The sequence below is a fragment of the Aedes aegypti genome, chromosome 3, assembly GCF_002204515.2.
Source record: "Aedes aegypti strain LVP_AGWG chromosome 3, AaegL5.0 Primary Assembly, whole genome shotgun sequence".
Taxonomy (NCBI): Eukaryota; Metazoa; Arthropoda; class Insecta; order Diptera; family Culicidae; genus Aedes; species Aedes aegypti.
The window spans coordinates 342027300-342042037 of record NC_035109.1 but is presented as its reverse complement, the minus strand read 5'-3'; the positions used below and the strand labels follow the sequence as shown (position 1 = coordinate 342042037).

The 14738-nt window shown below is 46.0% G+C and overlaps 4 protein-coding genes across 4 annotated transcripts; 2 read left to right on the top strand and 2 right to left on the bottom strand.

Annotated features, from left to right (window-relative positions):
- Nucleotides 1-3601: 3601 nt before the first annotated feature.
- LOC110678260 (histone H2A-like) lies at nt 3602-4099 on the bottom strand. The gene has a single exon (XM_021850879.1). It carries the CDS (start codon nt 4097-4099, stop codon nt 3602-3604), a length of 498 nt encoding a protein of 165 aa, XP_021706571.1.
- A 154-nt stretch (nt 4100-4253) lies between these two features.
- Nucleotides 4254-4628, top strand: LOC110678259 (histone H2B-like). The gene has a single exon (XM_021850878.1). It carries the CDS (start codon nt 4254-4256, stop codon nt 4626-4628), a length of 375 nt encoding a protein of 124 aa, XP_021706570.1.
- A 2150-nt stretch (nt 4629-6778) lies between these two features.
- Nucleotides 6779-7459, top strand: LOC110678258 (histone H1-like). Its single transcript, XM_021850877.1, has one exon. The coding sequence runs from the start codon at nt 6779-6781 to the stop codon at nt 7457-7459; it is 681 nt and encodes a 226-aa protein (XP_021706569.1).
- Nucleotides 7460-12953: 5494 nt separating this feature from the next.
- LOC110677875 (histone H4) lies at nt 12954-13360 on the bottom strand. The gene has a single exon (XM_021849609.1). It carries the CDS (start codon nt 13310-13312, stop codon nt 13001-13003), a length of 312 nt encoding a protein of 103 aa, XP_021705301.1. The 5' UTR covers nt 13313-13360; the 3' UTR covers nt 12954-13000.
- Nucleotides 13361-14738: the final 1378 nt, after the last annotated feature.

The following is a 14738-nucleotide window of genomic DNA, read 5'->3' as shown; positions in this document are numbered from 1 at the left end:
TGATCGTGATTGGGCCGATGGAGGTTTCCACCCGAACACCTACGGCCTCGATGACTTTTAGTTGGAAGCTCGGCAGCAGGGTGCAGTTTACGTTCCTCCGCAGAGCAACCGCAACGCCTCCACCTTCGGATCCGCACCGGTCAAGCCGCACGAGCCGGAAGTCGGGGATGAAGATGTTAACTTCCGGCTTGAGGTGCGTCTCCGTGATCATGGCTATGTCGATGCCTTCTTGGTCCAGGAAGGCGGACAACTCTCGGTTTTTGCTCCGGAGGGAGCAAGCGTTCCAGTTGAGGATCTTGGTGGTGGCCTCACGGGCCATATTTGGCGAGAAAGGCGAATACCACCGAGTTGGCGGCGTTGATCTGCTCCGACTTGGAACGGCAGGCGCGCAGCCGTTGGAACAAGTCCCTGGTGTACTCCAACATTTGCTCCGGAGTGTACAGGGAGCCGTCGTCGGAGGGAGGAGTGCCGGGGACACTGCGTCCAGGATTCCCCCATCCAGGAGGGGGCGCATTCTGCACCGGTGGGGCGGCGGCGGCGGCCGCGAGGCGATGCTGAACGGAAGGGGCCGACTGGCGGGATGCCTGCCGGTGGGTTGGTTGAAGCGGTGGCAGATTGGGCACTTGGTAGCGGGGCGTCGGGAAGTGCTCCTCAGTCAGCGGTGGGGGTGGTTGGCGCTGGCGTTGCCGTCCCAGCTTCTTGGCGGACGCTTGCTGGCGGATTGCCAGAAACTCCGCACGTTTGGGGCAGTTGCGGCTGCTGCCCTCGTGGTTGGCGCCACAGTTGGCGCACTTCGGCTCGATGCCCTCCTCCATTGGCTGGCATGTTATCGTGGCGTGCGCGCCGGCACATTTGCCACAGCGAGGCTTCATGTGGCAGTTCCTCGTCCCGTGCCCGAACGCGAGGCAGTTGCCACACTGCGTCACGTCCCGTTTCTTCGGGCGGTAGCGCTCCCATTCCACCACGATGTGGAAGAGCGCTCTCACCCTCGTCAGTCCCGCCATGGTGGTGGACCCCTTCTCCAAGTGGGCCAGGTAGAGCTGGTCCCGATGTCGTCCTCCTTGTGCTCTCCGGATGGGGAACACATTCGTCGGCTTGAGTCCAGCCGCCTTCATTTCGTCCACGATTGCCTCCGGGGTGAACTCCGGCAGCCCTCGGACGAGAACTTTCAACGGCTTGCTGCCGGGGGCATCGTGGGTGTAGAATTCCACCCCTTTTGCCTTCAGCAGCTTGCCGGCCTTGTCGTAATCGGCGCCGGAGGCGCACATGATCTTAGTGCCGGTATGGCACAGCTTGAACAGCGGCCGGATGTTGTTGGCCGCTAGCTCGGATCGCAGCGCCGAGAGGTCCTTCAACGCCGTGAAGAGGGGGGGAACTTTCGCGCCCGGGGGGGCTTGGTCCACAGGCAGGGAGGCAAACTGGTTGTTTGCCAGCAACCTGCTGTACGCCGCCGGGTTGGCATCCTCATTTCTTGCGCGTTTCGGCGCGCTGGTCTGCCCACTGTCGGCCAGCGGGGCGGGGGTCGAGGCGGAGTCCGCCTTTTGCTTCCTGTTGCGACCCATCGCTATGGGCCGCGGTTGCTCTGCTTGCAGAGATGCCTTTTGGCTAGCCACCCCAAGGAGGTAGGTCAGCGCCGGAGAGCAGTCGCGGGAGCGGGAAATCGCGAAAAGAGCACTTCGCACACGAACGGAGGAGAATTCGAACTTGTCTCGCAACTCAAAAAGACACGCAACCGTTCACAACGGCAGTTCGATTCGGAATGATGGGGCTGCGCCAAACACTAGCGGCCACTTTTATACCCACTCGAGGGTTGAGTTCTTCTTTCCTCTCTTGCTTTTTCTATTCTTCCGTGGCTTCCGATTGGTTGCCTGCATCGATATGAGCATATAAAAGAGGACTGCCTGGTTTTTTGACCCTCATTCTGTCGCCGTTTGGATTGAAAGCAAATTAATCATCATCTAACACAATGGCCCGTACCAAGCAGACTGCTCGTAAGTCTACTGGAGGAAAAGCTCCTCGCAAGCAGCTGGCTACCAAAGCCGCTCGCAAGAGCGCCCCAGCCACCGGAGGTGTCAAGAAGCCTCACCGTTATCGGCCAGGAACCGTTGCTCTGCGTGAAATCCGTCGCTACCAAAAGTCGACTGAGCTGCTGATCCGCAAGCTGCCATTCCAGCGTCTGGTTCGTGAGATCGCCCAGGACTTCAAGACCGATCTGCGCTTCCAGAGCTCGGCTGTCATGGCCCTGCAGGAAGCGAGCGAGGCCTATCTGGTCGGTCTTTTCGAAGATACCAACCTTTGCGCCATCCACGCCAAGCGTGTCACCATTATGCCCAAGGACATCCAGCTGGCTCGCCGTATCCGTGGAGAACGCGCTTAAATTCGGTCTGCATTATAGTTGCCATTCTCAACAAAACGGCCCTTTTCAGGGCCACTAGAGCATTCCCTAAAAGAGTTGTGTGAGCAATTTTCCCTTCAGTGTACCTAAAACTGTTTGTTCCCCTGGGGGAACGATTACTTCCTAAAGCCCCTTGACCTTCCTCCTACCACCGAACGATCATACTCTCAACACTGATGAGGGAGGTACGTCAACCAACCGACAACTCGAGTTGTCCCTTCATGCTTCGCTTTGCACACACTTTTGAATGTGCATCTCCAGCGCGGACTTCATTCTCTGGTACCGGCCGTATGTTTCCCCTTCTTCTTATGCTCTTTTCCGGATTCAGAAGCTTTCCCAGCTCGCCTCCCCTTGTTGCTACAAACTAGACAACTCGAACATCCAACATTGAAAGTTTGACCGTATGATTGAAACGTAATCTTTGGCTTGTTTACTTTGAATCACACCCCTATGATAGTTATAATTGATAATTATAATTGTGGGGTTTGGAAATTGATTGATTCCTTTAATATTAGGAGCTCCTGATATAGCCTTTCCTCGAATAAATAATATAAGTTTTTAAATACTACCTGCTTCATCAACTCTTCTATTGTCAAGCAGTAGATAGTAGAAAATGGGGCAGGAACTGGATGAACAGTTCGTCCCCTTGATGCTACAACTAGATAACTCGAAATTTGAAATTTTTGACTTCAATACGTCAAAACATTATTCTCAATTAGGTTTGCAAAATATCCACAGCTCATAAGCGTGTGATTAAAAATACATAAGTTGAAGTTTATTTTCCAATCATATTCTCTTCACCTTGAAAAACGGTTATATTTTCAAAGTTGCACATCTCAAAATTTTGATTTTCGAGTTATCTAGTTGTAGCATTAAGGGGACGAGTTTACCCTCCTCTCTCTGCAGGAACAGCTCACGCAGGGCTGGCTGTTTCAATGTTTTATGTTTCTGTTTCGGCAAATTGAACTCCAAAAATCGAAAGTTCGAGGTATCCCGAACAGAACATTTAAGAAGCCCAAACGTTTCCCCCCGCGGAATCTAGGAATTGATTCAGAAATGGTCATAATATGGCCGATATCTCTTCATCGATCCTCTCTGTGGCTAAATTAGATAAATCTGCAATATTTCAACAACAACTCTCTAGCGGTGGACTGGATATTGTCGTCCTGAAAAGGACGGTTTTTGGTTTGATGCACGCAGTGTAACTTATGCCTTCTTTTCGGTTTTCTTCGGCAGCAAGACAGCCTGAATGTTGGGCAGAACACCACCTTGGGCGATGGTAACACCGGACAGCAGCTTGTTCAATTCTTCGTCGTTGCGGATGGCCAACTGCAGATGACGGGGAATGATTCTGGTCTTCTTGTTGTCACGGGCAGCGTTTCCTGCCAATTCGAGCACTTCAGCGGCCAGATATTCCATAACGGCAGCCAAGTAGACTGGAGCGCCGGCACCGACACGCTCGGCATAGTTGCCCTTCCGGAGCAGACGGTGAATACGACCGACTGGGAACTGCAATCCAGCGCGGTTGGAACGGGACTTTGCCTTTCCCTTAACTTTGCCTCCTTTGCCGCGGCCAGACATTTTGTGGTTGAGTTTGAGTGGACTTGAGAAACAAACGTTCACGAAGCGTACGTAAGCGGTACTGATGGTAATTTCGCGGATGAGGGTATCTTTTATACATGCGTAGCCCTGCGCTGCACTCATACTAGGATGGTACGAACGAAATGGATGAAGTAGCAAACGAAGCGAAGGGGCGGAACAGCGCTCACCATTCTACGGGTATAAAAGAGAACCGACTGGTTCGGTCGGGCATCAGTTTCAGTTTTCGTTTGGAATCTAAAACAACGTTAGCAGCACGATGGCACCGAAAACCAGCGGAAAGGCCGCGAAGAAATCCGGCAAGGCCCAGAAGAACATTGTCAAGGGCGATAAGAAGAAGAAGAAGCAGCGCAGGAAGGAAAGCTACGCCATCTACATCTACAAGGTGTTGAAGCAAGTTCACCCCGACACTGGCGTTTCGTCGAAAGCCATGAGCATCATGAACGGCTTCGTCAACGACATCTTTGAGCGTATTGCCGCCGAAGCCTCCCGCCTGGCCCACTACAACAAGCGTTCGACGATCACATCCCGCGAAATCCAAACCGCCGTCCGGCTTCTGCTCCCGGGAGAGTTGGCCAAGTACGCCGTTTCGGAAGGCACCAAGGCCGTCACCAAATACACCAGCTCCAAGTAAATGACAACCAACACTGCGTTCAATCACACCAAACCAAAAGGCCCTTTTCAGGGCCACTATTTCAATCCCGAAAAAGAGTTGATTTTGAAAATCTGACACTAGACTGTTTTATCACACTATTGAACCGACTGAGGTAGTGTCACGGCGGTGACTTCATACGTGACAACACCCCCCTCTCTTATCAGTTTGAATTTATTCAATTCATTTTATTTATTCGATGTTATCAGTTTCAGTATTGATTAATTATAACGATTACAGTTGCAGAGATTTGGATCCCCATTCAGCTGCGTAATAAATAATAGGAATTTAATTGTTAAGCAGTATAGGGAAAAATCTGTTCACAAAAAAAAACCCTAGAGCTAAGTTTTTCCATCAGTTTGAAATTAAAACAAGAAGATCCACTTCGTACGTTCAACATTTCTGCTGATTGCAAAACAAAACAAAATGTTGTGCCAGCCATGTTGCACCTTAACCACACTTCATTCACTAGCAGAATGTTTAAAGTTCAATATTTATGCTGATTGCCATGTTGCACCTTAACAACTTCATTTTTGCTATCGGTTGTGCTGCATGTTAGTAGTTTACGACAATTTTGACATCATAGGACTAGCTAGCTAGGCAGGCATGATGACAAGTTTCGTGGTTCGTTCGTTCTTCTTCTCAACGTACTGGAAAGAAGCTCATTATGTTTTCTAGCGTCCCATTACAAACGATCTCGTAAGAGCATCCCAGCAGTTCAGGCTATCATAATAACGTTTATCGAACAACAGTTGATGCAAATGTTATCGATCGGATAATCTCGATAATGCCATCAATCGGTTCCCATTGATGGGGCCCATTCACATAGTTCATGGGTGGGTGGTGTGTCTTCGAGATGTAACGGGTCAAACGAAATTGGGAAAACATTCTTATACACAATGGGTGGTGGGCGCGTTGCAAATGGTCATTGTTGGCGTTATGAAATTTGCGAATGATGGTGACATGACACGTTGTGTGGTTGCCATTCGGCTTCCTGGCTCGGGTGTTGCTCAGTACTAGCACGGACAGACACGTTGAACAGCCCCTGAGGGCACTGTACACAAAAATATATCTCGATCGGGGGAATGTAGGGTGCAGTTTCTACACCGGGAACACGTGCCGTGGGGCATGTTAGGGACTTCCGAGAACAATTTGTCGCGAATTCAGCGCGACATGTCCGGTACTACTGCCGCCAGAAGAGATTGTATGGAATGTTCATTCGATGCAACTGCAGCTAGCAAAACCGATGCCTATTCGGGCAGATTTCGCACTAGCTCATTTGCAGATTCCACCGCAGGGAGGGTGCTTGCTTTGCTTGCTTGCTTCTTGAAGTAAAACATTCTCAGATAAACTAGATCCATAGTAGCACGTGCACTGTCCTTTTCCAATGCAGTTGCCGCCGATGGCTGAGGCAAATGCCAGCAATTTGCACACATTCGACCAACCAACAGTGCACAGGTGGAAGGTGATTAGTGTTTGGTGACATTGTTTTCCGGACAAAATGGCACAAACTTGTGTGACTGACGTCATAGTCGAGCCCAAGTTTTCGGTATGTTTGATGAAAAACATCAAATTAACATTGTTCAAAGTTTACTAAAACCAAACGCGTAACATCGCTTGTCGGCACTGGGAATGACTTTGTTTGAGGCTCATTAGGGGCCATTAGACACCGGCATACTGGCTATACCCGCATGTCACCGCAAAGAGCAACCATTCATGTTGCCAAATTCACCACCGCCGTGCAGGGTGGTATTGTTTCAATAGTTACTATTGATTGTTTTATCGAGCAAAGCCACACCATATGGCGCACGGGTGCTGTAAAGACATGTCTCAGCGGTGCTTCTCGCGAAACCGGCCCGATGTGGCGATGACGGGCTGCTAGCGAGACTCATGCACTCACCAAACGGACATACTAGACAGGCAAATACTTAGTGCGATTACCGGAAAAATGCGTTTTAAAAAGGTGTTACCAAAAATATGTACAATATTTCGCGAACAGTCATCCAGTGGACGACCATGTCTGCATCCCTAACACAGACGACGAAATCGAACACCGCACTGTTGCCAGAATTTCCGTCATTCATTCGTTTACTATCGCCATCGTGTGAGTGTTACTCTAGCTACCTATCGAGATGTCTGAAGTTGCCACTGAAGCCGCTGCCGCAGCCCCGGCTGCCTCGCCAGCCAAGACCAAGAAGCCAAGGGCCCCCAAGGGACAGGGCAAGCCGAAGAAGCCGTCGACCCACCCCCCAGTCAACGACATGGTTGTTGCTGCCATCAAAACCTTGAAGGAACGCAACGGATCGTCCCTGCAGGCCATCAAGAAGTACATCGCCGCCAACTACAAATGCGATGTCGCCAAGCTTGCCCCATTCCTCAAGAAGGCCTTGAAGAATGGCGTCGAGAAGGGCAAGTTCGTCCAAACCAAGGGCACCGGCGCTTCCGGTTCGTTCAAGCTGAAGGCTGAAGCTAAGAAGGCCGCCAGTGAGAAGAAACCGAAGAAGGCCGGCGAGAAGAAGGCCAAGAAGGCTACCGGAGAGAAGAAGAAGGCCACCAAGAAACCAGCTGGGGAGAAGAAGGCCAAGAAGCCAGCCGGCGAGAAGAAAGCCAAGAAGCCGGCTGCAGCCAAGAAAGCCAAAGCTGCTGGTGCCAAGGCTGCCAAAAAGGCCGGTGGTGTGAAGAAGGCTGCTGCTCCGAAGCAGAAGGCCACCAAACCTTCCAAGACCGCCGCCAAGAAGCCCAAGACCCCAAAACCGAAGAAGGCTGCCCCAGCCAAGAAAGCTGCCGCGAAGAAGACCGCTGCCAAGAAGTAAATTTGGGACAGCAACCGTACTGTTGTAAAACAGTATCTAACATCCAATCAGTCCTTTTCAGGACTACCATCCAAGTTTAGAACAAAGAGTTGCACAGTCAATGATATTCCATTCCTCTCAGATTCACAGAGGGAAATAAATCCCCCCGAAAAGTTACGTGCACTTTGCCACTGAATGGCGAATTCTTCCCGAACCCTTTCGCAAATCAATAAAATTGGCCAATCATGCAGCACTGGCTGGCACTCACTGTAGCGGTGCATCCGTACCCAAAGCAAACCTCCACTAGAGGAACAGCTTTTGATACACTCGAATGATTCAAGGATTTGAAGACGTCTGTCGACTTAAAGGCTCCCCCAGATCTAAGCGACTTTTTACGGCGACAGCGACAAAAAAAAAAAAAACGTCGCGATTTCGCTGATGCACTGTTTGATAAGCCACAGCGACGCGATTTCGCAGCGATTCGCGTCGTGTCAGTCAAGATGGTTCCATAGAAGAGTGCTTGCAGCGACACGACAACGAAATCGTGTCGCTGTCGCCGTAAAACGTCGCGTAGTTTTGGGGGAGCCTTATTTAAATCGGGTTGAGATTCGTAGCGTTGCCTTGTGAAACCAAAACATGTTTTCGCGGCAACCTGGAATCGAACCAAGGACCTTGCGATCGATAGGCCCGTGCGTTTTCAATACACTCAGGCAAATGGACTATCGAAATACATTGGATGCACTTATGAAAATTCGCCACAATAAATCGGGTTGAAATTCATAGCTTTGCCTTATGAAAGCCAAACATTGGCAACAAAAAATGTTTCTCGCAGCAACCTGGAATCGAACCAAGGACCTTGCGATCGTTAGGTCTGTGCGTACACCACGCGCCTACCGACGCCTGGATGTGAGTTGATGCTAAAACGAAACATAAAGCGTTCGTATGTCAAAATGCAAAATGTATGCATTTCGATAGTCTAGTTCACAGGTCCGTACGTACCGGACCTACTGGGCAGGCTGAGTATCGACATCCCAAGTAGAGCGGTCAAGTACAGTTTGCTGCTAATTACCAAAGTAATCTTGACAGCTGATCCAGTATGAGCGAACTGCCACTATTTTCCTTGCGGAATAATCAAATTACTCTTGTGGATGTTGCAAATTAAATTAATTGGCAGTAAAATACTAAGCCCAGGGATTGGCTTCTGAAAATCTCAATCTTTCGGGGCCAATGGGTCGACCTTGCTCAGTATGTTTGATTTTCGTAATCCAATGCTGTTCCACTATTCCAAAGATGAGAGCAAATCAATACAGTGTAACTGATTTTAAGCGTGATTGGCGAATCGAACGCCTCACATCCCCATCGCAGTTTGGGTACGAGAGAAAGAGAGTGAGCACCGCCGCCATTTGCTTGCGTGCACCGAGAAAAATTTGCGGCTCGAAAATTTGGCCCTGAGCTCCTGACACTCAAATTGAAACCGGTAAATTACTTCCGCCGCTGTTACTACACGTGGAGCATTTCCGTTGGAGTGAACGCGTCTTCATTATCAAAATTTTTTGTGCTCATTCTTTTGATTTATTTCGCACATGGGGTTTTGCGAATGCCTCTTCTTCTTCTCATTTTTCTTGGCCGGCTTCTCACTTTATTTTTTTATGTGACCATTTTGCTCACATGGCTTGTTGGGAAGTTGAACCCAGACACCTTCAGCATGGGTTTGCTTTGTAGCCACCGACTTTACCACTACACTAAGGAAGGCCTTAACTGCTATTTATCAACATTATGCTCTTCAAGTGCGTCTTACTGCCGAGTTTCAGATAATTTGGCCGATGCCAAACTCCAGATGCCAAAATAAATCAGTGTTTCATTAAATTGATGTTTCTCTAAAGTAATTAAATCTAGGGTGAATTAAAATAATAAAACAAACCCACACATGTAGCAGCATCTACCTTACCTATTCAATTTGTAATCGATTAGTTAACTAATGAGAGATTAGAAACTCTTAAAATGCTGTTCCCAAGGAAATCTGGATTTATTGTGGTATGAATATTCAACAACTTAGGATTTTTTTTGCATCCAATATGTTTGAGTGCAAAAACTTTCGGCAAGATTATTTTAGGCTAGTAAACTTTTCTTTCAAACTCTTGAGTCAAAAAGTTAGAACCAAGCTCAAAAAATCAAACAAACATTGTTTGGTACTACATTGCTAATTATTGAGAAAAGTGAAACCTTTTTAAGAAGTTAGTACCGTAAAATGGGGTGTTAAGGACTCGTGGGGTTTTAAGGGATTGAACTTCTCCATCAAGTTTGAAAAGTCACAAAAACGTCGGAAGTCGATATATCTTGCTTGCTTTGTTCGGAGGATTGTGAGCTGCATTATGTGATCGGGGATATCTATTAATATTAGGTATTGTGGAGTCTAGATATTGAAAACGATTCAAACCATTTTTGAAAGAATTTTATTGGCAAAAAAGATTTAACTACAAAACAATGAAACAATATTAACAAAAATATGTGAGTAACCCAGAACATAAGTATATTTAATTGAGATCACAACGCAGACAAAAGCTTTTGAAAATGTTATCTAGATTTCGCCTTTTAATATTTCTTATGGAAAAAGTTTCTTTTTGAAAGTTAGCGGGGTGTTAGGGGATTATCTTTTCTACTACTTTTTCCAAGTTACAAAACTCGTTCGATTTATGCCGATATATGTTCCATTATACTTTAGGCTTGTTCCGTGAAGTAAAGCTGCATTGTAAAGGTTAAGGGGACTATTTTGTTTGTTACTGAATATTACTAAAATGTCTAGCCCTGAAAATATGGGATTTTTTTTTTTTTTTTTTTTTTTTTTTTTTTCTCAGAGGCACCCGAGTTGCGCGAAGAGTGAAACCAAATCTACCTATCGAACTGTCAAACTGTCTACCTATCGAGCAGACCAGCAAAACAAATAGGGGCTATTTTCGAAGACGAAGGAGAACAATCATTCAAAGAAGCAAATGCAAATATATAGGTTATGATCCTGTTGCATTTAAGTATCAAAACCAATTCAAGACAAATTCAATATCGAGTTAGGGAGAGTTAACTGTACCGTCAAGCTACCATTCACCGTGCATTTAAGAAAAATTTGCACTTCAAAAAAATATAAAACTATTCCAAATAATTTGAAGCGTACTAGAATACCACTACGTAGCGGGCAATTATATAATAATTCAGGGAAAAATCTAAAACTAGTGATGCATAACAAAAAATTAGTCAAAAATTATGTTTGAAAATGTCATGTTAAGGTCGCCTCGTACCGTTCTATGTGTCACCATTTACCGTGCACACTAGTGCACCATTCACCGTGCGTATAGTTTTCGTCATGATTTGATTTTGTATCTTGAAGAAACGTTGTTAATGGAGCAACTATGTTGCTAGTAGTGTGCGCATTCATTTTTAAGAGTATTCAAATCTTCATTTACAATAAAAACTATACAAAGTTTAAAAATTGGCTAAATTATTATTTTTTAATTAAAATCGTTATAGGAGGTTTGACTGTATTGTCCAAACCATTCCATATTCACTTAAATTCTAAATATGAAGTAGTTTAATGACGACATAACAATAAATCTAATATTATCGCATAATTCCATGCCTTTTACACTATACACGGTAATAGGATCCATATATATTGAAAAGGATCCATTCACCGTGCATTTGGGTTTCGACTGAAACACAATAAAAATTCTAATTTGCATTAAATCTCATTGCTCATACGATGAAATACATCTTACTAATAATATCCACAGTGAAAACTTGTTGAAATTTTGAAAAATTTCATACTCTATCGTTAAAATAAAAAATGTGATTTTTTGGCGTTTCTACTAAGATTGTTGCAATATCTCGTTATCAAACAGAATTCACATGATTTTGTCTACATAAACTAGGTTTTTCAAAATTATTTGTGGCAAAAACTACTTCGTTTCATCAGTTTTATCTTATTTTGCTGACCAAAGAATGATTTGTGAAAATTGTATGAATATTCTGTAGGAATTTGTATATGTGCACGGTGAATGGAGGCCGCACGGTGACTGGTGACTTAACGGTATATAGGTTATGATCCTGTTGCATTTAAGTCTCAAAAACAATTCAAGACAATTTTACGAAGTATTGACAGTTTCCAGATTAATAACTATGAAAGATTTAGCAGTTAAAAGAAAACGGTTTGCGTTTGCAGGAGTTCCAAGTTCGATAATATTGATGTATTATCTGATTGAGGTTGAGCATAACTTATGAAAATGAATGAAAGCATCAAAGTTATTGATCAAAAAGATTATGTTTTGTTGTTGGCAAAATATGGTTTCATTTGCGAAAGTCAAATTCCTTTACAACCCTGTTTTGCAGTTACGTCAAAAATCACACATTTTCATGATTATCTCAGAAATCTGCCATAGGATCCTCATAATTGTGTTTGGCACGCGACGAGAGAATCCAGTACTGACCCGATTTTGTCAGCCAATTTCAGATTTGTCAAAAAATTGGTATCGTCATGTTTTACCACGTACCCTCTTTAAAAGTCCATGTAACCATGTCGAAATTTGAAAAACGGGAACAAAATAAAATGACCCGATTTGGTCAGCCTAAAATTCATCGAGGGGCTGACAAAATCGGGTCCTTACTGTAGTAGGGCTGTCCTTTGTTTAATTATTGACATACTAGAAGTTGCTTGAAAACACCCCATTTTACGGTAGACATTTCATCATCCACTTTCAATACATTACATACAATACAAACTGATTTGTTCAAAGTCATAAATGCTTGTTGTGGTTTGTAGATTCGAAGCTTGGAAATGTTCGTTCAAAACGATTTTCCCGGTGACCTTCTCAAATTCCCGGTTTTTCCCGTCGGTGGATTCAAATTCCCGTCTCTCACCCGGTTCGGTGATTCGTTTTCCCTTCGTTTCGTTTCGGGTGCGCGAACACAATTCCAGTGCTTGTAAATATTGATTGCAACCGCATCCAGTGAGCGGGACATTTCTCATAAGGTACAGTGTGGAACATGATGAAATATTTGTTCGTCCATCGCATTGTGGAACCGAGCGAGGCAAACTAAGAAGTTCCTAACGCAATCCTAATGGAATTTGATGAGTGGTAATAGGTAATAGGGAGTGGTACGACGAGCGTTCCGTACCTGACACTGAAGTCCGGAGTTGAGATGCATGCACGTGAGATTGGTATGGAAAGATGCACGCACTGGATTTCACCGGCGTGGCATCATAGCGGTTGTTGTTTTCGAACCGACCGAAGTACAACAAGTAAGTAACAACAGTAGTGCCACCCCGGGAAATGACAGTGCTGACTAGACTAGACTATGTATGTATATATATTGGCATTTTATGGTGTCTTCCAATCGGAGACGAGAATTTTCTCCCCAAGCCACGCCACCGCCGGACTGCAAAAGCGTGTAGTGCTTGTCCCATTAGATTACCCTTGCTTTTAGTGTGTGAACATTTGTCATATCAACTCCTTGATGAGTGTGTTTGGTGGCCCTGAAAAGGGCCGTTTGAAGAGCGAAACTTTGGAATGCGATTTAACCTCCGAAACCGTACAGGGTGCGTCCCTGACGCTTCAGAGCGTAGACAACATCCATAGCGGTAACGGTTTTACGCTTGGCGTGTTCAGTGTAGGTAACGGCATCACGGATGACGTTTTCCAGGAACACCTTCAACACACCACGAGTTTCCTCGTAGATAAGTCCGGAGATACGCTTGACTCCTCCACGACGAGCCAGACGACGGATTGCGGGCTTGGTGATACCCTGGATGTTATCACGCAAAACCTTGCGATGACGCTTGGCGCCGCCTTTTCCGAGTCCTTTGCCTCCCTTGCCACGGCCGGTCATTTTGGATGAATTTGGTTCTGTGTTCGACGACGGTAGTACTGGAACTGATGGCTGCGCCAAGGTTGGTTGGTTGTTTGGTTTAACGAGGCTTTAACCGCAAAAGCGGTCATTCGCCTCTCGGTCATCTACGGAGTGTAAAACAGTTTTATTGTTAGAATCGCATTCATATTTTCGACGATTGACAGTTTCGCATGCATTTGATGTTTTTTCCCTTTTCACACTTCTGATTGTTTTCACAGTTCTTTTTCATCAACAGATTTATTTACTTCTTTTTCCTTTTTTCCATTGTTTTTACATTGTTGTCCATTACATTTTTGATTCAACGTTTCCCATAGTTTTTTAAATTTGATTGAAAAGCTTCAACTCTTTCAAAAACTTGATCACTTTCCCTTCCCTCTCTTGTCCGTAACATAATATTTCCCCCAAACTGTTTTCGAGTCCTATCTCCTTACGCACTTTTTCGAATGCCCTGCATTCAATGAGCAAATGCTCCACTGTAATTATTGTGCCGCAATGCTGACACTTCGGCACCTCCCCTTTTTCCATCAACCACCCATGGGTTATCTTCGTGTGCCCGATACGCAATCGGGTTAGCACCACTTGTTCACTACGAGTCTTTCGGTCCCTCCATGCAGCAGTTGATGGTTTCACTCTTCTTAATTTCACTGATCGTTCTTGGTGCCAGGCCCCTTCCCACACATACTCCAGAATCTTCTTGCTCCAACTATTTCGATCGACGGCCGGTACCTGTCGATCCCGCACTTCTTCTCTTCTTCCACTATTCGCTAATGCATCCGCTTTCTCATTCCCATCAATTCCTACGTGTCCAGGGATCCAGCAAATCACCGCGTTCTTCTTCTCCATTTCAATCTGCACTGCTCTAATCCACGGATGTTTGGTGGTGTTCGCTTCGATCGCTGCCACACAGCTCGCGGAGTCCGTGAAGATGACAGCATTCTCTCCAGGTTCAACGGACTGAACAGCAAGCTGTAACGCCTTCGCTTCTGCCGAAAAAATCGTGCAACCCGTCGGCAGACGGGCACACCGCTCCTCTCCGTTGCAGTATATGCCCAGCCCGACTCGTTCCTCTTCGTCTACCGATCCATCAGTGAAAACATGCTTAAAGTTTACGTAGCTTGTTCTCGCTAAATCGATAAATAGTGCTTGTGCTTTGCTGGTGGCTTCTCCTACTTTGAATTGGGACTTAATAGACCAGTCAACCGTTATTTCCGCAGACGCCCAGCTTTTTCTCAGCGGTCGGGGGAATTCCGCTACGGGCGGCAATTCCTCACCCGTCGCTTCTTCAAACATACCTTTCGCACGCGTTGAAATTGGCCACTCGTCTGAGTGGTTTGCAAATGCCTTTTTCTCTTCCAGCTTCGAAGCTTTTGCCACTAGTACTTGGCATGCCAAGTGCTCAAAAGGC